Source organism: Fundulus heteroclitus, chromosome 24, assembly GCF_011125445.2.
Source record: "Fundulus heteroclitus isolate FHET01 chromosome 24, MU-UCD_Fhet_4.1, whole genome shotgun sequence".
Taxonomy (NCBI): Eukaryota; Metazoa; Chordata; class Actinopteri; order Cyprinodontiformes; family Fundulidae; genus Fundulus; species Fundulus heteroclitus.
The window spans coordinates 2,265,056-2,288,783 of NC_046384.1; the positions used below are offsets into that span (position 1 = coordinate 2,265,056).

Sequence of the window (23,728 nt, forward strand, 5' to 3'; positions counted from 1 at the left end):
TTTGGGCTGACTGAAACAAGACCAGGTGAAAGGAGTCTTCAGGCTGACGGGTACAAACGGAGCTGACAAGAAAAACTGGCAGGGACTGAGCGGGAGTGAACGCTATGGACCGGCGACGGGAACAGAAAGAGGTGAGTCTGATAAAGCGGTGGGAACAGGTGGAAGCAGTTGTGGGTTAATTGCAGCCTGCCAGGTGAAACTGATCAGGCTGCGCAGGAACAAGAGAGAGGGAGAGAGGCTCAGCATGCAGCCAATAAGCTGCATCCTGACAGTACCCCCCCCCCAAGGCCGGACACCGGACGGCCCAGAATCCCCACGCCGGGCGGGTGGAGGGGGCCCAGGAAGGCGGGCAAGAGTCGAAACCGAACACTGAGGGACCAAAGAGCCTGCAAACACAAAAGGGGCCAGAGAATACGGGGAACCAAAGGGGCCAGAGAACACGGGGAACCAAGGAGCAAGAGAACACTGATGTGCCAAAGCACAATCAGGGGGCGGCACATCAGGGAAAGGCACGAACGCTTGACTGCGCCGGGGGAAAAAGCGAGTGCTTGACAGCGCTGGGGAAAGAGCGAGCGCAACACAGCGCCAAAGGGAAGGAACGGGCGCAACACAGCGCCAAAGGGAAGGAACGGGCGCAACACAGCGCCAAAGGGAAGGAACGGGCGCAACACAGCGCCAAAGGGAAGGAACGGGCGCAACACAGCGCCAAAAGGGAAAGAACGGGCGTACACAACGCCAAAAGGGAAGGATCGGGCGTATGGAAACGCCAAAAGGGAAGGAACGGGCGTATGGAAACGCCAAGGGGAAGGAACGGGCGTATGGAAACGCCAAGGGCAAGGAACGGGCGTGTGGAAACGCCAAGGAGAAACAACGCCGAAGCGTGAGAGGAGCGCTGGGGCCCAAGGGGCGAGATCGCCGGGGCGTGAGGGAAACACCGAGGCGAAACGGACGCATGACAGCGTCAAGGGGAAAATATAGGCGTACGAAAACGCCAAGAGGGAAGAACGGACGTACTTAACGCCAAAGGAAAAGAACGGGCGTACAAAACGCCAAGGGGAAAGAACGGGCGTACTTAACGCCAAAGGGAAGGAACGGGCGTACTTAACGCCAAAGGGAAGGAACGGGCGTACTTAACGCCAAAGGGAAGGAACGGGCGTACTTAACGCCAAAGGGAAGGAACGGGCGTACTTAACGCCAAAGGGAAGGAACGGGCGTACTTAACGCCAAAGGGAAGGAACGGGCGTACTTAACGCCAAAGGGAAGGAACGGGCGTACTTAACGCCAAAGGGAAGGAACAAGCGTACTTAACGCCAAAGGGAAGGAACGGGCGTACTTAACGCCAAAGGGAAGGAACGGGCGTACTTAACGCCAAAGGGAAGGAACGGGCGTACTTAACGCCAAAGGGAAGGAACGGGCGTACTTAACGCCAAAGGGAAGGAACGGGCGTACTTAACGCCAAAGGGAAGGAACGGGCGTACTTAACGCCAAAGGGAAGGAACGGGCGTACTTAACGCCAAAGGGAAGGAACGGGCGTACTTAACGCCAAAGGGAAGGAACGGGCGTACTTAACGCCAAGGGGAAGGAACGGGCGTACTCAACGCCAAAGGGAAGGAACGGGCGTACTTAACGCCAAGGGGAAGGAACGGGCGTACTTAACGCCTAAGGGAAGGAACGGGCGTACTTAACGCCTAAGGGAAGGAACGGGCGTACTTAACGCCAAAGGGAAGGAACGGGCGTACTTAACGCCAAAGGGAAGGAACGGGCGTACTTAACGCCAAAGGGAAGGAACGGGCGTACTTAACGCCAAAGGGAAGGAACGGGCGTACTTAACGCCAAGGGGAAGGAACGGGCGTACTTAACGCCAAGGGGAAGGAACGGGCGTTCTTAACGCTAAAGGGAAGGAACGGGCGTACTTAACGCCAAAGGGAAGGAACAGGCGTACTTAACGCCAAAGGGAAGGATAAGCGTACGACAACGCCAGAGGGAAGAACAGGCGTACGACAACGCCAGAGGGAAGAACAGGCGTACGACAACGCCAGAGGGAAGAACAAGCGTACGACAACGCCAGAGGGAAGAACAGGCGTACGACAACGCCAGAGGGAAGAACAAGCGTACGACAACGCCAGAGGGAAGAACAAGCGTACGACAACGCCAGAGGGAAGAACAAGCGTACGACAACGCCAGAGGGAAGAACAAGCGTACGACAACGCCAGAGGGAAGAACAAGCGTACGACAACGCCAGAGGGAAAACCCGCCGGGGCGTGAGGGAAACACCGGGGCTTGGGGAAGAGAACGCCGGGGCGTGGGGAGAACGCCGGGGCGCCAGGAAGAAGAATGCCGGGGCGCAAAGGGAACGCCGGGGCACAAGGGAAACAGGAATATCTAAAACACCAGGGAACAAGAACGGAGGGCGTACTAACACGCCGAGGAACCGAGAAAAGAGGGCGTCCTAACATGCCGGGGAACCACGAATCAGAGGGCGTCCTAACACGCCGGGAAACCGAGAATCAGAGGGCGTCCTAACACGCTGGGGAACCGAGAATCAGAGGGCGTCCTAACACGCCGGGGAACACTAAATCTAAACGCCAGGAAAACAAGACCTAAACACCAGGGAACTAGAGGGTGAGCTAGGCAGCAACAGGCCAAGTGCGCCAGAGGGCACAGACAGCGACTTAAGCACTGGAGGGCTCTGGCGGCGACCTGCGTGCGCTGGGCAGCGACAGGTTGGCGCACCAGAGGGCTCAGCCGGCGACATAGGGGCGCCGGAGGGCTCTGGCAGCGCCTAAACAAGGGAATAACAACAAGAGGGTGAGCTAGGCAGCAACAGGCCAGGCGCGCCAGAGGGCACAGACAGCGACTTAAGCACCGGAGGGCTCTGGCGGCGACCTGCGTGCACTGGGTGGCGACAGGCTGGCACACCAGAGGGCTCAGCCGGCGTCATAGGAGCGCCGGAGGGTTCTGGCGGCAACCTGCATGCGCAGGGCAGCGACAGTCTGGCCCACCAGAGGGCTCAGCCGGCGACATGGGTGCGCCGGAGGGCTCTGACAGCGACCTGCATGCGCCTAAACAGGGGAACAACACAGAGACACTAGGGCAAGACAGAACAAAACAACTACGGAAGGGAACTAAACTAACCTAAACAGGGCAAAACATACAACGAAAACAGGAGAAGGGTGTAGGGACCTAGAAAGCGTAGGGCCCTTAGAGAGCGCAGGGACCTTAAAGAGCGCTGGACTCCATCCAACGCAGGAACCCATACAGCGCAGGAACCCATAAGGCGCAGGAACCCAGACACCTAAATACTAAGGGGGAAGAAAAAAAAACAAAACAAACAAAACTAAAATAAAGAAAAAACAAATACAGAACAAGACTAGAACTACCGGGCTAGGACAGAAACTACAGAGGCTAGACTGGAATTACAGGGGCTAGACAGGGACTACAGGGTCAAGACAGGGACTACAGAGCTAACGAAACTACAGGGCTGACGAAACTACAGGGTCTCAAACTGAAAAATCAAAACAAGACTGGTAAACTAGGAAAGGAACCAAAAGCTAAAGCAAAACTATGAAACAAAGCAGAACCGGGAGATGAGGGCAAATACAGCTGAACTGATGAAAAACTAGATAACTAGAGCTAGAAATAACACAAACCAAAACAGGAAGTCTAAAAAAACTGGAACTCAAAAACAAAACTCAGAAAACTAACCTAAAAAATAGAACCGAACTGGATAAACAAAAGCTAAATAAAACTCTAATACTCAAAAGCAACATAAATCCCAAAAAATTCTAAGTAAACCAAAATCTAAGGTTGAGCCAAAACAAAAGAACAGAAGGCGGAAATAAATCTTCTAAAACAATAAAAAATATACAAAAAGACTAGAAACTAAAGCAGATCTAGAACACAACACCAAAAAATAACTCTAAACAAAAACCAGAAGGCGCTGGGCAGCAAAGTCTGAATATGCTGGGCAGCAGCAAAAGTTAGCGCTGGGCAGCGACGACGAGGAGCGCCGTCCTTAGTGCTGAGCAGAGGGGAAGGCGGACCAGGAAAACAGAGTCAGAGGCGGGGCGTCGCAACTCTGCGACCCGGGTGGCGTCGCAACACAGCGACCCAGGCAAGATGAATCCAGAAGCGTGGCGTCGCAACTTTGCGACCCAGGCGAGACGAACCGGAGGCGAGGCAGATCCTACCAGCTTCTACACCAGGCTCTGTGCGTGCTCGGGTTCATCCCTAGGCCGGTCCATAATGTTATGATATATTTTTCTGGGATGAACCCGGACACAGCACGCACACACAGAGTCAGTTCTTATGAGTGAGTTTTTATTGAATAGTGTGGAAGATGGATGATGAGACCAGAGTCTTACAACGGACGGAGGTGAAGGGTGTAGAAGCTGGCTGGCAGGAGGAGTGTGGAGAGACTGACCGGGAGGAACTCTGGAGCCGAACACTGGAGAGCAGGACCTCTGAGCAGAGCCGTGGAGCGCAGAGCATCAGAGCCGAGCAGAGCATCAGAGCCGAGCAGTGGCGAGCAGAACGTCAGAGCCGAGCAGAGGCGAGCAGAGCATCAGAGCCGAGCAGTGGCGAGCAGAGCATCAGAGCCGAGCAGAGCATCAGAGCCGAGCAGTGGCGAGCAGAACGTCAGAGCCGAGCAGAGGCGAGCAGAGCATCAGAGCCGAGCAGAGGCGAGCAGAGCATCAGAGCCGAGCAGAGGCGAGCAGAACCTCAGAGCCGAGCAGTGGCGAGCAGAACCTCAGAGCCGAGTAGTGGAGCACAGGACGTCCGAGCCGTGCAGTGGAGGGCTGAACGTCCGAGCCGAGCGGTAGAGGTCTGAACGTCTGAGCCGAGCGGTGGAGGTCTGAACGTCTGAGCCGAACGGTGGAGGTCTGAACGTCTGAGCTGAATACTGGAGAAAACAAAACTGTCGGAAAGTCTTTGGGCTGACTGAAACAAGACCAGGTGAAAGGAGTCTTCAGGCTGACGGGTACAAACGGAGCTGACAAGAAAAACTGGCAGGGACTGAGCGGGAGTGAACGCTATGGACCGGCGACGGGAACAGAAAGAGGTGAGTCTGATAAAGCGGTGGGAACAGGTGGAAGCAGTTGTGGGTTAATTGCAGCCTGCCAGGTGAAACTGATCAGGCTGCGCAGGAACAAGAGAGAGGGAGAGAGGCTCAGCATGCAGCCAATAAGCTGCATCCTGACAATTGGCATCCTCCCAAACATGATTACCTCGTCCTCAGTAAGTGAGGCAGTGTTGGAGGCCACATAGACCTAGCGTTAGTTCACTTAGTGGTCCTCCAGAAGCACCCGAGCAGCCGGGTAAGCAGGCCGGCTGGGTGACAGTTCGTAGGAAGCATAGCTCTAGATTTCAGCCCCCAGTTCACCACCAACCCGTCTGCGTTTCAAACAAATTTTCCCCACTCAGCGACACACCCGCTGAGAAGCCGATCCTGGTTATTGGGAGCTCAATAGTCAGAAACGTGGCACTAGAGACACCAGGGACCATAGTTACTTGCCAGCCAGGGGCCAGAACGGGCGACATAGAATCTTACCTAAAACTGCTGGCTAAGGATAAGCGTAAATACAGTAAGATTGTTATTCACGCTGGCGGTAATGACACCCGATCACGCCGATCGGAGGTCACTAAAGTTGGTGTTGCTTCGGTGTGTGAGTTTGCTAAAGCAATGTCGGACTCCGTAATTTTCTCTGGTCCCCTGCCTGATTTGACCAGTGATGACATGTTTAGCCGCATGTCATCATTCAACCGCTGGTTGTCTAGGTGGTGTGCTGAAAACGACGTGGGCTACATTGATAACTGGAGAACTTTCTGGGGAAAACCTGGTCTGATCCGGAGAGACGGCATCCATCCTACTTTGGATGGTGCAGCTCTTCTTTCTAGAAATCTGGCCGGATTTATTAGTCCTCCTAAATGCTGACAACCCAGGGTCCAGACCAGGAAGCAGAGCCGTAGTTTAACACACCTCTCTGCAGCTTCTGTACTGTTACCCATCCATTATCCTATTGAGACGGTGTCTTTCCCACGGCCAAAACTTAACAGATCAAAAACTTATCTAACAGGAACAAATCATAAAAACCTAATAAAAATCAATACGGTTCATCTTGAACCTAAAAATAAAACAATTAAATGTGGTCTATTAAATATAAGGTCTCTCCCTCCAAAGACTTTGTTAGTTCATGAATTAATTTCTGATAAACAGATTGATTTGTTTTGTCTCACAGAAACCTGGCTACAAGAGGACTACGTTAGTATAAATGAGTCAACTCCCTCCAATTGTTCAAATTTCCACATTCCCAGATCTGTGGGAAGAGGAGGAGGAGTGGCAACCATCTTTCAGTCTGATTTATTAATTAGTCCCAGGCCAATTAATAACTACAGTTCTTTTGAACATTTAACCCTCAGTTTCCCTCATCCAAACTGCAAAGCAATAAAACCTCTTCTGTTTGTTGTTTTGTATCGTCCACCAGGCCCTTACACTCAGTTTTTGGATGAGTTGTCAGATTTCTTGACTGATTTGGTGTTAAATACTGATAAGGCTATTATAGTGGGTGATTTTAACATCCATGTTGACACAGAATGTGATAACCTTAGTGTAGCCTTTAAAACTATCCTAGATTCAATTGGTTTTGCTCAAAATGTGCATAAACCGACGCACTCTTGGCTCCATACTTTAGACCTTGTGCTGACATATGGCATTGATTGTGAAGAATTAACAGTATTTCCTCACAACCCTGTCCTATCTGATCATTTTTTAATAACATTTGAGTTTAATCTAACTGAGTTCTCCACCCCCAAAAGAGGGTTCCATTATAGTAGATCTTTATCGGATAATGCTGTATCAAAACTTAAAGAGTCTGTCCCCTTTTTAATATCCTCCGTATTGCAGAAATGCCCTGTAGATGGCAGCAATGTTGTTTCTTCCAATTCACAAATAGATGTCTTTGTAAACGGTATGACTTCGTCATTGCGTTCTGCATTAGACAATGTAGCTCCCTTGAAAAAGAAGGTGATTATTCACAGGAAGCTGGCTCCTTGGTTTAATTCAGAGCTGCGTTCCTTGAAGCACAATGTTAGGAAATTGGAGAGAAAATGGCGCTCTACACACCAAGAGGAATCCTACTTAATCTGGAAGAATAGTCCATTGTTGTATAACAAGACCCTTCGCAGAGTTAGAGCAGCATATTTTTCATCATTAATTGAGGAGAATAAGAATAATCCTAGATTTCTCTTCAGTACAGTTGCCAAACTTACCCAGAGCCACAGCTCTGTTGATCCATCCATTCCCTTAGCTCTTAGCAGTAATGATTTTATGGGATTCTTCATAAATAAAATTGATTCCATTAAAAATAAAATAATTGGCATCCTCCCAAACATGATTACCTCATCCTCAGTAAGTGAGGCAGCATTGGAGGAATCCTTAGAACCTGCGCAGTGTCTGAACTGTTTAAAAGCAGTAGAGCTTTCTGAGCTATCTAAAATTTTAGCTTCATCTAAACCTTCTACCTGTATGTTAGACCCAATCCCAACCACGTTGTTTAAGGAGGTATTCCCTCTGATCAGTGGTCCTATTTTAGACATCATTAATCTATCCTTGGTAAATGGATATGTACCACAGGCTTTTAAAGTAGCTGTTATTAAACCTTTACTTAAGAAACCATCTCTTGATCAAGATGAGTTAGTAAATTACAGACCTATATCTAATCTTCTTTTCTTATCTAAAATTCTTGAGAAAGTAGTTGCTAATCAACTATGTGAACATTTACAAAGTAATGACCTACTTGAGGAGTTTCAGTCAGGCTTCAGAGCTCATCATAGCACTGAAACAGCTCTGGTGAAGGTCACCAATGATATTCTCATGGCCTCAGATAATGGACTTGTGTCTATACTTGTCCTGTTAGATCTCAGTGCTGCATTTGATACAGTTGATCACAATATTCTCCTACAAAGACTTGAGCATACTGTAGGGATTAAGGGAAAAGCATTAGGCTGGTTTAAATCTTATCTGTCGGACAGATTCCAGTTTGTTCATGTTAATAATAAATCTTCCTCAAACTCTAGGGTCACTTGTGGAGTACCACAGGGTTCAGCCCTTGGACCAATTCTATTTACTATATATATATATGCTTCCGATTGGCAAAATTATCAGACAGCATGGGATTAATTTCCACTGTTATGCTGATGACACTCAGCTATATTTATCCATAAATCCTGATGAATCCAATCAGTTACTTCGACTGCAGTCATGTCTTGATGACATCAAAAGCTGGATGACTTTAAATTTCCTGCATTTAAATTCTGACAAGACAGAAGTTGTAATCTTTGGGCCAGAGTCTTCAAAAAATAAAGTTCTTAATCAATCCCTTAATCTGGATGGCATTAACTTGGCCTCTGGTAATAAAGTTAAAAATCTTGGTGTTGTTTTCGACCAAGACATGTCATTTAAATCCCGTATTAAACAGGTTTTTCAGAGTTTCCTTTTTTCACCTCCGGAATATCGCCAAAATTAGAAACATTCTGTCCAGGAGTGATGCTGAAAAACTAGTCCATGCATTTGTTACTTCAAGGCTGGACTATTGTAATTCTTTACTATCAGGAAGTCCACAAAATGCAGTTCGAAGTCTTCAGCTGATTCAAAATGCTGCGGCAAGAGTTCTGATGAAAATCAACAAGAGGGATCATATGTCTCCAATTTTAGCTTCCCTTCATTGGCTTCCTGTTAAATCAAGAATAGAATTTAAAATTCTCCTTCTAACGTATAAAGCCCTTAATAATCAAGCTCCATCATATATCAGAGCTCTGATTACCCCGTATGTTCCTAACAGAGCACTTCGCTCTCAGACTGCAGGTCTGCTGGTGGTTCCTAGAGTCTCTAAAAGTAGAATGGGAGGCAGATCCTTTAGCTATCAGGCTCCTCTCCTGTGGAACCAACTCCCAGTTTTGGTCCGTGAGGCAGACACCCTGTCTACTTTTAAGACTAATCTTAAAACTTTCCTTTTTGACAAAGCTTCTAGTCAGAGTGGCTCATGTTACCCTGAGCTACCTCTATAGTTATGCTGCTATAGGCTTAGGCTACTGGAGGACATCAGGATCTAATTTTCTATTTTTCTCACTCTGATTTCTACTGTTCACCCGTTTTACATTGCTTGTCATCATTTCAGCTTTTAACTTTTTGCTCTCTCTCTTTTTGTTCAGAGTAGGTACACCTGGTCTGAAGTTTTGTTAGCTGTGACATCATCCAGAGAAGACAGATCACCCGCTACTACCATTTAATGTAGAACAGATTACTAGATCAATGTGTGCTTCTGTGCTTTTTTGTTTCTCTTGTTGTGTCTCTGTTCTGTCTTCTGTAACCCCAGTCGGTCGAGGCAGATGACCGTTCATACTGAGCCCGGTTCTGCTGGAGGTTTTTCCTTCCCGTTAATGGGTGGTTTTTCTTCCCACTGTCGCTTCATGCTTGCTCAGTATGAGGGATTGCAGCAAAGCCATGTACAATGCAGATGACTCTTCCTGTGGCTCTACGCTTCTCCAGGAGTGAATGCTGCTTGTCGGGACTTTGATGCAATCAACTGGTTTCCTTATATAGGACATTTTTGACCAATCTGTATAATCTGACCCAATCTGTATAATATGATTGAACTTGACTTTGTAAAGTGCCTTGAGATGACATGTTTCATGATTTGACGCTATATAAATAAAATTGAATTGAATTGAATTGAATTTCGCATATGGGCCATGATGAGGTTTGGGGCAGTCGACAGCTCTGCTCAGTGTAATGTGTTGAGCAGGCTTAGAATCAATTATGGCTCACTGAATACTGAACTCATTTTCACGTTTTCTTTGTTTTGTTTTTTTACTGAGAACTTGAAAACTACAGCTGTTATAACAAATGGTTCAGTGCATTTTATTATTCTTAGTGAGGTTAAGAGTAAAGGAATATCGTATTAGGATGTATGTATGTTGAAAAACAGAGCCACTCATACATAAACATTTTTTTATTTGTATAAACACAAACACATTTATACATGCATGCAAAATATACCTGTAAAAGAAAAAAATAGGTATTTTACTCTGATTGTTGCCATGATCATAAGACGCCCCAACTCTTGAATAAATAAAAACTATGCAAGAGCGGAACGGAAAGAACTGGAATAACAACTCATGCAATACTTAACAGTTTAAAACTTACCTGTAGTTTATATTGTGTAATAAAATACTAGACTATATACTAGACTATTATTTACTATACTATACAATTGTCTTAGTTCATCTTAGTTGTGAAAAGTTATCCCTCGAGCCCTGATGTCAAAAGTCCGTCGATTGAAACAAAAATACGCCGCACATGACTGAGGAATCCTTCTGTTCAGTTTAAACCAGGCCAGCAGGTTAAGGTGGCAGGTCGACCGCCCCAAGATGGCGGCCGTAAGTTCTGCGCCGCGACAGTAAATGCGGGGTCTACTGTTATGTCTATAGTTCTTCCTCCTCCTCCCAAACGCGCAGCCGCGTCGATCTCTTCCGGGTTCTTTGTCCTTGTGTTGCTGTGAGGCCAGAAGCGGGAGTGTTGGTGAGGCTGAAAGAGAGCAGCAGCTGCTGCAGGTGATGAAGTCTGGAAAGAAGTCCAGCAGCTGGAGGCACAGCGGAGAAACTGGAGGGAAGCAGGAGCTCAAAGAGCGGCAGGACGCAGCAGAGGAGACACCAACGATGGGGGATGTTTTCCAGCCCAGAGTTCTGCTGCACCCATCAGGTTTGGAGATTTCCTTCTTCATGCTAACTGTGTGGATGGAGCTAAAGTTTAGGAGCCGTTTTCAGCAGCTGATGGATTCCTCCTCTTCATCACAACTCGTTGCAGGCTTTCCCCCAGAAAACTGGCTAAGCCTGCAGCTCTGCTTAGGAGGTGCTAATGCTAGCTGAGCATGTAGCATAGGAGGTGCTAATGCTAGCTGAGCATGTAGCGTAGGAGGTGCTAATGCTAGCTGAGCATGTAGCGTAGGAGGTGCTAATGCTAGCTGAGCATGTCGCATAGGAGGTGCTAATGCTAGTTTAGCACGCAGCAACATTCAGCATCAACTTCTTCTTAATAGTAATATCATCTTTATTGTCATTGAAACATACATTGAAACATACATTACAATGAAACTTGTTCTCTGCTTTTAACCCATCATCCTTGGGGAGCAGTGGGCTACCATATGTGGCGCCCGGGGAGCAATATGGGGTTAAGGGTCTTGCTCAGGGACCCAGAGGCGCAGGGGATCGAACCGGGTACTTGCATCCTTCTCTGAGTGGAAGCACGCTGCTCTAACCACTAGGCCAACACTCTTGTCTGTCTGCCTGGGAAAGTTACTCAAAACAACATTTTTTGTTTTATCTTGTCTAGAAAAATGGTGGCATGTTTTCCGTTCCTATGCAGTGGCCCCTCCAGGAACCTTTCACAGGGGGCCAGATGGGCCCACTTTGGGTGTCACACTGAAAGTAAAAGGCATAATTATAGGATTTTATTCTACGGTTGTAGTAAAGCTGCATGTAGAAAACTATCAGAAAGACCTAAGTAAATATCTGTTGATACATTTTTGTTTATTGTGAGTTTTACAGTACAATAGGGCTTGGGCATCATGATGTAATTATTCGCGTGGCCGCCATGTTGATGGCCTCCTTTACCGCTACTCAGACTACTGCCTATGACTACCGCGTACTGTACTCCCTCTCTCAGCCGTGTTTTAATTTGATTAATTTCACCTTAACTTGATTTCAACCATGGTAAACCGTTGCTGTGTTGTGGGCTGTAACAGCGCAACACATGATCGCCATGGGAAAAACATAGAAAATGGGTTAACTTTCTACCGCTTTCCTGCCTGGAGGCACAACCACGGAGAACAAGTGTCTGAGATAACAAAGAGTCGTCGGCTCGCTTGGATCGCGGCTTTAAGACTACCGATCATAACTTTCCACAGTATCCCGATGTCAATGAGAGTGTGTTCCCTGCATTTTCATTCTGGTAAGTTAAAGATGCACGGTTTTATTTTATAGCCTACATTGTTTCTTTCCTTCAACCGCGACACCACAAACATGCATGAATGCGCACCCAGAGACGGTTGATGTAGCATTTCATCCTCTTCGGTAGAACACACTGCCAGTTCCTACAAGGGCAGGGACATCCATCTCCGTTTTCAAAAAACTCCTGAGACCCAGCTCTTTAGAGAACAACATCTCTCATAGCACCACTTACAAGTTTTGCTGATCCTAGCACTTACCAGCCGTCTTGTAATGTAATTTAATCATATAATATAATAATATGTATATTAAGGATCTTTGAAAACATTATGGTTCTATATGTTATCAACACTTTTGGATAATAATTTTAAATTGTGTTACCAGGAAAACCAGCAAAGACTGCACGCTATGAGAGACAGGAAAACAGAGAACGGCAAAGGACTGACAGTACACCTGCGATGGATGAGACAGCTATTGAGCCAGCAGATACAACACCTTGTATTGCTTTTGTTGCTGTTTCAGCTGCATGATGCACATTTAGCTAAAATATTTCCTTATTTGATCCACAGTGGAGACTAGGGATGCACAGATACCGATACTGGTATCGGTATCTGGCCCGATACCACGTGTTTGTACTCGTACTTGTATCCGTAAATGTGTTCCGATATTACAGGACCGAATACTAGCATACATTTCTCTTTAACAGAAAGCATTAGTTTGCGATCAGATACTAGAGAAGAAGACAAAGCAGCGAAGAAGAACGCAGTGTGACGTCAAGAACATGCCAGCCAGACTATAGCGCAGGAGGGAGCAAACACAAAAAGGGAGTTAGCCATGTCCGCTATTTGGAAATATTTTCAAGTTAACCAGGACGACAAAAGTAAGGCTGTTTGCAAAATATGTAAATCAAAATTATCAAGGGGAGGAACAAACCCTAACAGTTACAACACAAGTAACCTGATAAAACATCTTAAAACGTAACACGACGCAGAACACAAGGAGTTCTCTCATGGCGGTGGGAAAATGCAACAACAAACTTTGCCGCAAACGCTTAAGAAGCGGGAGAAGATGTCCAGAGACAACCCACACGCAATGAAGATAACAGAAGCCCTTACCCAATACATTGCCCTCGATGATCAGCCATTATCCGTCGTTGAAAATATTGGATTCCGACGTCTTCTGAGTGTGCTGGAGTCGAGGTACGAAATTCCTAGTCGCCAATACATCACTGCTGCCGAAGCTATACGACTTTGTGAAGAGACACGTCCAAAGCCTTTTGCAAGACGTTTCAGCGATTAGCTTGACAACTGATATCTGGACGAGCAGCGTTAGCCCGGTGTCACTCATTAGCCTAACTGCGCAATGGGTTGACAAAGATTTTACCCTGCAGAGGGCTGTCTTGCATGCAAAACATTTTCGGGGATCACACACTAGCCAAGCCATCGTGGATGTGTTTGATGAGATGCTCCGGAAGTGGGGCGTTCCCAAAACTTTGATTCATGTTGTGCTACGTGATAATGCTAAAAACATGATAAAAGCCATGACGGATGCCGGACTTCAGAGCCTTCCATGTTTCGCGCACACACTCCAGCTGGTGGTTAACGAGGGGCTTCTGGTCCAGAGGAGTGTAACTGATGCTGTCACTATTGGTCGGAAAATCGTAAGACATTTTAAACACTCAACGTTAGCTTACTCCCGGCTGGAAGATATACAGCTGCAGCTCAACCAACCAACAAAAAGATTGCAACAGGATGTACAGACCCGCTGGAACAGCACGTTTTACATGTTACAGTCTCTCATTGAGCAGAAGCGTGCTCTTGGAATATATGGTTCTGAACACGAGCTTCCAGAGAATCTCGCCGCTCACCAGTGGGCACTTTTGGAAAAAACTGTTGTTGTTCCGGCTCCGTTTGAAGAGCTTACAAGAAAAGTAAGCTGCTCTGATGCATTGGCATCAGATGTGGTCCCTGCTGTGACTGTGCTTCTGAGAATCCTGAACAGAGAAACTGAAGAAGATCAGGGTATCAAAACAATGAAGTCGACCTTAGCTGCAGCTGTGAAGAGGCGCTTCACTGACATGGAGAAGATCCCCCTCTACTGCATTGCAACTCTACTGGATCCAAGGTAAAAGTCTGCCCTTTTCTGTTTAGCATATTAGAATATGATCAAAACAGAACCAATTAAGCTAAAACGTTTTGCAAAATGTAATTAAACATTTATTTAGAATAATGCAATTACACTTATGGCATTTAACATACTACACGGTAAGCTTACCTTTAGTTACATGATATGATTTACTAATTTTCACCTACAATTTAAAGACTAGCCTATCCATAAAAAGCAAATGTATTTTTTTTCCCCGTTGTAGGTACAAAGATCGTTTTTTCTCAAACGTCAACATTGCCATGCAGGCCAAAGAAATGCTGAAGGTGGAGTTGCAGAGTGTGAATACAAGGAGAATCTGGAAGAGCCACCTGCCAGAAGGCTTCGTATGACACAAGCTAGCAGCAGTCTGGACAGAGTGTTTGAGGAGATAACCGAAGAACAAAAGTCATCTTCACAAAGCTATGCCACCCCAGTGGGTGCTGCCATTCAGTTAGAGACCTACCTTGGAGAGACTACAATTCCTCGAGAAGAAAACCCACTGCAGTTCTGGGGTGTTAATAAAATGCGGTTTCCTGCTTTGGCTAAAATATCCCAGAGGTACTTCTCAGCTCCATGTACCAGTGTGGAAAGTGAGAGACTTTTTAGCTCAGTTTCACACATCATAAATGAAGACCGAAACAGATTAAGTGCAGCAAATGCAGAGATGTTGCTTTTCCTCAAGGAAAAATCTGGCCCCTCAGTTTCTTAAAATAGGTTCCGACCTAAAAGACAAGCTTTACAACAAGCATTATGTAATTTATCAGTTGCTCATTCACAGTTTGTTTTCAGTTATATGTTCAATTTGCATATAGGTTAAAAACTGTGACAAGGCTGTTAAACTATTCAGTTAATGTTAAAATCTATGTTAAACTAACAGTGTTGGTTAGACTAAAAGTGGTGTTCTATGTCCTACAATATAATAAGAGGACAGATCTATACAATTAAAATAAACCAAGTATATTTCTGTTTGAGCCAAATGAAAATAAAAAAATTTCAAATTAATTCTGAGGAGTTAATGGCATTTATTAGTTCTCGGTATCGGTACTCGGTATCGGCAAGTACTGAAGTTGAAGTACTTGTAATCGTACTTGGTTTGAAGAAATCTGGTATCGGCACATCCCTAGTGGAGACACCAGCACCAGCAGAGGATGGAGCTGACCAGACACTGCTGACAGAATGTGACTTCTGTTCTCACAGAATGTGAGAACAGGGCCCTGAAATGTGAGCTTGGCCAGAGAAAAATGGATGAACATTTCCTGAAGGATGAAGACGTCAAAGTGAAATACTACACTGGACTTCCACACCTTGAAGTTGTCATGGGTGTTCTAGCCTGTGTTGGACCGTACATGACGCAGAGCAGTAAAGTATTGTCACCTTTTCAGATGCTTTGCCTGACCCTAATGCGCCTTAGACTAAACTTACCCATACAACACATTGCCCGCCTCTTTTTTGTAGACAGAAAAACTGTTTCCAAAACGTTCAGGGACACCATAAATGCTCTGCATGCACGCATCAGCCCTTTGATTAACTGGCCAGGGCGAGATGCGCTGCATGCAACTGTGCCCCATCAGTTTGTGGAGGCCTTTGGCAAGCGTGTTGCTGTTATTCTGGACTGTTTTGAAATATTTATACAGAGACCATCAAATCTTGAAGCTCAAGCTCAGTCATATTCCCACTCCAAACACAACACAACTATGAAGTTCCTCATTGGCATTACACCACAGGGCTCAATTTCTTTCATTTTTTAAGGGATTGGGGGGGGCGCAAGTGATAAGCACGTAACTGATAACTGTGGGATTCTGGACAAACTGTTACCTGGGGATTTGGTGTTGGCTGACCGCGGCTTTGACATACAGGACAGTGTGGGACTTATGTGTGCCGAAGTAAAGATCCCAGCTTTCACAAAAGGACGCTGTCAGCTGGATGCAAGAGACGTGGAGAGCACAAGAAAAATTGCCCACCTCCGAATTCATGTGGAAAGGGTGATCGGAACCGTCCGCAACAAGTACACCATTTTGTCAGCTAAAGTACCTATTCACATGGTGTTGCCATGCAAGGATGAAGACATGACATTTCTTGATAAGATTGTGTCTGTATGTTGTGCTCTGACAAACATGAGCCCTAGTGTTGTGCTGAAATAAATGTGCATTGGGTTTCTCCTTTATCGTTATTGGTTAACTTTAAAATTGGTTTCAACAACTTCAATTTGCTGTTTCTGCAGTCCTGTATTAAAACAAAGAATGTTGATCAATATTGAATTGACAATTTATCTGTACTGACAATATACTCTAAGCTAACATCTAACAAGTAAGTGGTTTTCAGCCATAAGTGTCTGTTGCATCCATACCCAAAAGCAAGAAGTGTCAGACAATCAGATGTTTTTCAGTGTTTATTTGCAAGTTGTGCAACTTGAGAACACAGTGCACTGCAGAACGATGCAGTGCAGTTGGAATGCTTGAAGGTAAAAGGTTACAAATAAAAAATGGACTCATAGAAAATGTAATGCAATTTCTTATAACAATAACAAATACTATGTTTTTATAAAAAATGTTCAATATTTTTTATAAAAACATAGTATTTGTTATTAACATTTATGTTAATAAATAGGTATGTATAAAACAGTGGACGCATAGAGAAGGGAGGTAGTGCAAATTCTAAATATAGTAAACAATAACCGATACAAATAAAAATGGTAGTGCAATTTCTTATATAATATAATAATGAAAATACATTTCTTAAAATGTATAAATAAAGGCATCTATACAAAATATAATACACAATAATATAACAATATGTAATATATACAATCTAATATAATATAACATTATTTAATAATATAAAATAAATGTCTTTGGACAGCTACTACAGACATGCATCACAAAACCAGGAGTCACCTGCTGCAGTGGTTGCATCAAGTCCAACACAGGAAAGGTGGAACCACTGCGTCGCACAGATCTCGTTGTCACACGCAACCATGTCATCCAGTTCCTCAGGCCCTTGGCACACGCACCACGTACTCTCTTTATGTTCTGTGGTCCTCTTCCTCGCTCTCTTTTGCCCACCTGGTGTGTAGTGGCGGCAAGTAAGCTCAGGGAGGGAAACCTTCAGGAAAAATTCCTGTGCCTTTTGCAGACATGACTCCCAGAACCTGACATCTGGCATGACTCTGACAACGAGATCTTTCTGTGTCCACACCACAAGGTGTTTCTTTCACTGTGTCTGCACCTGTGTGTAGTATCTGTGGTCTTGTTTAAGTTGATATGTGTTGTCCACAAGTTGGAGACAGAAGTCCCTGTCACCATCACAAGCCTCCTGGACAGTGTTGTTCTCGTGCTTTGCCGGGCACTTTATTTCCAGGCAGCCTTTCCCACAGCAGATACGGTGAAGTAATCCATCAGGTGAAGCGCCTACTTGAGGAAACTCAGGGTTGATGCAGAAACCAGACAGCTCAATTTTCAGGTCAGTGTGGTGTGGTGCTTGCTTGGCCTGATACACACTCCTTGCAGTCTCCTCATGCTCAATTCCCCATCTTGTGTCTTGTGTGGTCAACAGTGCTGTTGGGTAGCACACTTTTTGCACCGTGGACACAGCCGGCTTCTTAATGTTGCAAACAACTGCATGCATTGCTGAGGCGGTTACTCTCCCTGCCCGTACTCCATACCAGGCAGACGACTTATGCTACTGCTTTGTGTGGCTGCTGATGATGCTGGCTTGTTCCTTTGACACAGCTGCAATGGAGAAGGACAGCTAGTGGAGCATTATCAAACTGTGGGTCACGCAGACGGTCTTGCAGGGGTTTTGGCCCGTGTCCGTAGGCCAGGCATGGGACTGTTGTCATTGATGACTCTGTCCAGAGCAATCCTCTGCGCTTTTGCTGTAAAGTCCATCTTGTGGACGACTTCTCCGTGGACTTTGTTAATTCCTGCTGGTATTTCCCAGTAAGCTGGCACATCTGTCACGGTCTTTTTTCCCGGATGCGGACTGCTGCCTCAATCTTAAACAATAGAGCCCCAACATGTGTACATGCCTCTGCAATGCCAGCCATGCATGTACAGTGTGCACAGCAAACCTGGCCACCGTTGGCAATGATGACCCGTGGCTTCAGGGGTCATCATTAATGCGCTGAGAGTGCAAGACCTGAGGAGAAATAAATGGACATACATTATGCAGGTAAGGACACCACTTCATTATGTTTCATTCTATGCAGGAAACCAAACATTAACCTCAACCCCTCAGTAATGTGTATACATGACATATAAATTATATTTATACGAAAGTAAAGTATAACATTCATCTTTCTGTTGCTATCCCTCTGCTGACAGCCAAAATTCGTACTACAAAACTGCTGCATTCTTCATTTGGCAATAAGACAACAATTCTTATGGCCACATTGCTCGACAGGACACTGGGGGGGAAAAAAAACTGCTGCATTAACTATGTGAGTTGTGAAGCGAAGTCTGATGTGATTTTGCTTACAGATTGGTGCGAAATCATCCTCTCACAACAACCACGCTGTTATCTTAAAAAGGACATCACACAAAGGTTGCCTTCAAGTAAGCAAAACGATGCTTTGAAAAGCGTCGTGTTTCTGGAAAGGCAAGGGGGTAGCAGAGACTGACAGGTCCGATGGAAGGGCTAACGTTAATGTTATGAGAGTTAAAATATGGGATCTTTTACGGGAAAATACTAAAACGGCAGCGGGAAAAGGCTCAAACACGTGAGAAACCTGGAGGGTTTAGGGAGGGTTGGCAGTTAACGTTACTAACTACACATTTGAAACACACAGCAGCTAGTTAAAAGTACATTACATGCGTGAGTGGTTGTTAGCACTAACGGTTAGCAGTAACTAAACTAGCAGGTGCCAGAGCCCGTCTTAGCACAGCTTACCTTTGTACGAATTACTGTGTTCCCACTGTTTGCTGGCTTTATGATCTGCAGCTCCTGAACCCATCCATCCGTAAACTGCACATGAGACTCCAAGGACTTGTAGCTTCGGAACTGTTCTGAAGTATAGGCGCTCACACCACAAACTAGGTAGCCGAAGACGTCCGATATGCAAAAAAGTGGCAACAAGTCGTCGTCGGTGCTCCACTCATTGTTTGGAACTTCATATGGATCCAAATTATTAATAATGCTGATTTTGTCAACATACCGGTCCCTGGCTTCTCTATTTAATGTGTCCCGGTAAATTCCAGATCCTTTTCGGGATTTTACCATCTTTTTTCTATCTATTCTTTCTCAACTCTACTTCTACGTCTCTTCGTTCAACGTTATGTTAACGTTCGCATAGCCATCAACATGGCCGCCATGTCCCACAATGCAACGCGGATCCCAAGCCCTATAAACATTTTGAGTTGAACAACTGCTTTGTATTGTGTAATCATATTAGGAATAAGGTGTTTGTTTATTTATTTATTGAAAACAAAAAAATACTGGGGAAAAGCAGATAAAAATATAAACAAGAACAGAAGCGATTTCTTGTTTATGTAACAGGAATTTCCCAACAGGGATCAATAGCCTTATTCTGATTACCAGTGTGACGGCCCTGCTGTGAGGCAAGTAGCTGGTAATTCTGTGTTGATGCAGGTCCTTGACTGTGGGAAGTGCTTCTAATTACGTGGCCAGCTGATGGGCTTTAAGGAGCGCCGCTCCACCCATGGGAGTGTGTCAACGTGGTGTCAAGGTGTCACTGAAGTGCCAGGTAGAATGGAATTAGAATAGAATTCAACTTTATTGTCATTGTACTGTCACAAGTACAAAGCAACGAAATGTGGTTTGCATCTATCCAGAAGTGCTATACAGGATATAAATATTATTTATAATTGTATGTATAAGTAAAATGTAATAGTAGGGGACTATGAAATGTTGTGTATAAAGATAAATATGGGAGCTATATGCACAGATTATACAGAATATACAGAAATGTTAGAAGGATTTTATATGTATTAGCGGGTTTATAATACAAGATAAATAATGGCAGATAAGATTTACAGAATCTATACAGATTGTATACCAATTGTGTATGTGTGTGAGGGGAACAGTCAATGGTGTGTGTGTGTGTGTGTGTGTGAGAGGACAGTCCATATGTTATTATTGTATGGGGGGTTACAGTCCTTATAGTTGTGTCAGGAGGCGTTCAGGAGCGTGACGGCTGTGGGAAAGAAGCTGTTCCGGTGCCTGGTGGTCCGAGAGGGCAGGAGGGAGAAGAATGTGTGTAGGGTTAGTGAAGTCCTTGGTGGTTTTCCTGGCCCTTTTAAGACACCGCTTCCTTGATGGTAGGGAGCGGTGTTCCGGCGATGTGCTGGGCAGTTTTGTCCACCCTCTGCAGCGCCTTCCGGTCAGCGACAGAACAGTTCCCGTACCAAACTGTAATACAGTTGGTGATGATGCTCTCAATGGTGCAGCAGTAGAAGTTCGTGAGGATCTCCTTCAGATTTCCCAGGCAGAAGTGAGGTGAGGGGTGCAGTCCAGTCTCATGGCAGCTTCTCTGCTGAGTGGCTGTGTCTGCTCAAAGTGTAAAATTCCTTTGGCTCAAACCCCATTTTGAGTTGTCCTCTGGCTACATGGTCAGAAGTCAGTCTGACATCAATTTTCTCATCATAGCTTTAACATCATGGCACAACAAATGTGTTTCAGTGTTGGCTTCAGATGTTAAAGAAGAGGCTCCTGAAGAACAGAGTCCTGAGGGGGAGCAGCAGGAGTCAGAGCCCCTCCACATAAAGGAGGAACAGGAGGAACCCGGGGCCCGTCAGGAAGGAGAGCAGCTCCTTGTGAAGGAGGAGACTGATAGCAGCTTTCCATTAACTGCTGCTCCTATCAACAGTAAGGATTGTGTTTATATATTCAATTCAATTTTATTTATATAGCGCCAAATCATGAAACATGTCATCTCAAGGCACTTTACAAAGTCAAAATCAATCATATTATACAGATTGGTCAAAAATGTCCTATATAAGAAACCAGTTGATTGCATCAAAGTCTTGACAAGCAGCATTCACTCCTGGAGAAGCGTAGAGCCACAGGGAGAGTCGTCTGCATTGTCCATGGCTTTGCTGCAATCCCTCATACTGAGCAAGCATGAAGCGACAATGGTAAGAAAAACTCCCCATTAACGGGAAAGAAAACCTCCAGCAGAACCAGAACCAGGCTCAGTATGAACGGTCATCTGCCTCGACTGACTGGGGTTACAGAAGACAGAGCAGAGACACAACAAGAGAGACAAAAAAGCACAGAAGCACACATTGATCCAGTAATCTGTTATATATATATATATATATATATATATATATATATATATATATATATATATATATATATATTTAAATATATATTTAAATATATATATATATATATATATATATATTTAAATATATATTTAAATATATATATATATCTTATGTGGTACAATTGACCAAAAATCTTTTAAATGTGTAAGTATGACCTTGGTTAGCAACAAAGCTGCTCCACTCGATGGATAATCGGAGCATTACCATACCTGATCGAACCCCTGAGCTGTCTACAAGACTGCCTGACTGTAATGTCTAAACTAGAAGTGCATTCATATAAGGCGGCCCACGCCTGGAGTACGCGCTAGTAACAATAAACTTAGTCGGTTAAAACAGTATAAAAGTGAAGTTTAGTTTGGCCTTATATTAGAAACAGGGCGGTGTAGTCCAACAACGCTGTCCTCCCAACAGAGACGGGTAGAGACCTCTGTACGTGAAGGGACAGAGTGATTTTACACACTTGGGAAGAATATTTAATGTGCCTTATAATACGGTGCGCCGTATGGGTGGACATGGACAAATAGGGAATATTTGACAAAGCGTAAAATTTTATTTTAAAAGCATGGATAAAAAGGTCAATATTGTGTCATTTTCTGTCCTAGAATTTATTCCAACAAAATGACCTAAATACATTTTCATTAAAATGACCCTCAGTTTAAGCTGAGATCTAAATTCTTTCTAATGTGCATAATGTGTTTAAATGTTTCCTGCAGATGTTCAATTGAAGCTGATTGTTAAAGAAGAAGCTTTTTTAGACCACAGACCTCCTGATGACCTGCATGACACAAAGCCCCCCCACATCAAGGAGGAACAGGAGGGAGTCTACATCAGTCTGCCAGGAGAGCAGCTCAATGGGAAGGAGGTAATTAATACCATCAGGTTTCCAGTCTCTGCTCCTTGCATTAAGAGTCTGGATTATGAACAGTCTTTTCTGCTCTCACAGCTTTATCCAGACCAGATTAAAGGCAGAGAGCTTCCAGAAGAGAATGATGAAGAAGAATCCATCGGGATACAAGATCATGGAGATGCTTTCATTTCTTCAGAGGCTGAAGACATTGAGAAGGATGAAGAGGACAGTGATGTAGAGCACCCTCTGTCTGACCTGAAACACTGGTCAGACTGTGGATATGAGAAAGGTTCTGCAGAAAAGAAAATTGTGGAGTCATGTAGGAAAGGCCACACAGGAGTGAAGCTTAGCTGTGAAGACTGTGGCAAAACATTTATTGGAAAATATGCTTTAAAAACACACATGAGAATCCATACAGGAGAGAAGCCTTTCTGTTGTGATCTATGTGGACAAAGATTTAGTCAAAAAGGAACTTTAAACAATCACATGAGTATCCATACAGGAGAGAAGCCTTTCTGTTGTGATCTATGTGGACAAAGATTTAGTCAAAAAGGAACTTTAAACAATCACATGAGTATCCATACAGAACAGAAGCCTTTCTGTTGTGATCTATGTGGACAAAGATTTCGCCAAAAAGGAACTTTAAAGAAACACATGAGAATTCATACAGGACAGAAGCCTTTCTGTTGTGATATATGTAAACAAAGATTTAGTGAAAAAGAAACTTTAAAGAAACACATGAGAATTCATACAGGACAGAAGCCTTTCTGTTGTGATCTATGTGGACAAAGATTTAGTCGAAAAGGAACTTTAAACAAACACATGACAATCCATACAGGACAGAAGCCTTTCTGTTGTGATCTATGTGGACAAAGATTTCGCGAAAAAGGACATTTAAACACACACATAAGAATCCATACAGGTCAGAAGCCTTTCTGTTGTGATCTATGTGGACAAAGATTTCGCCAAATAGGAACTTTAAACAGACACATGAGAATTCATACAGGACAGAAGCCTTTCTGCAGAAGAACTTAGTGGTCTAGATGGTTGATACACTGATATGTCTGTGATGTATTTACGTGCCAAGCAACTCAGGGATTTATAGACTAAAAGAAGTATTTTAAAGTCTATTGTCTGAGATAGGACTTTAGAACCAGGTAGATGTTCTCTACTTTCTTAGTCTACTTTCTTAGCGGGCAGCAGATTTCTGGATCAACTGCAGTTGTCTGATCGACTTTTTTGGTGGACCTGTGAAAACACCGTTTCAGTTATTGATTTGACTAAAAGATAATGCATGGATTAGTTTTTCCATAACCTGCTGAGACATCAGTCCTTTAATCCTGGAAATGTTCTTCAGGTGATTGAAGGCAGGCTTTGAAATTATGTTTAGATGCCTTTGGAGGTTCATGCCTGAGTCCATTAATGCAACAGAACTTCAAACTGGGAC

The 23,728-nt window shown here is 44.6% G+C and overlaps 2 protein-coding genes across 2 annotated transcripts in view; both read left to right on the top strand.

The window, feature by feature from the left end:
* Nucleotides 1-23,728, top strand: part of LOC105921678 (NLR family CARD domain-containing protein 3) — a 1,041,521-nt gene that overhangs the window by 92,624 nt on the left and 925,169 nt on the right. The window lies entirely within an intron of this gene.
* Nucleotides 12,376-14,702, top strand: LOC110367795 (zinc finger BED domain-containing protein 4). Its single transcript, XM_021314351.2, has 2 exons — nucleotides 12,376-14,127; nucleotides 14,372-14,702. Exons 1-2 carry the CDS (start codon nucleotides 13,466-13,468, stop codon nucleotides 14,496-14,498), a joined length of 789 nt encoding a protein of 262 aa, XP_021170026.2. The 5' UTR covers nucleotides 12,376-13,465; the 3' UTR covers nucleotides 14,499-14,702.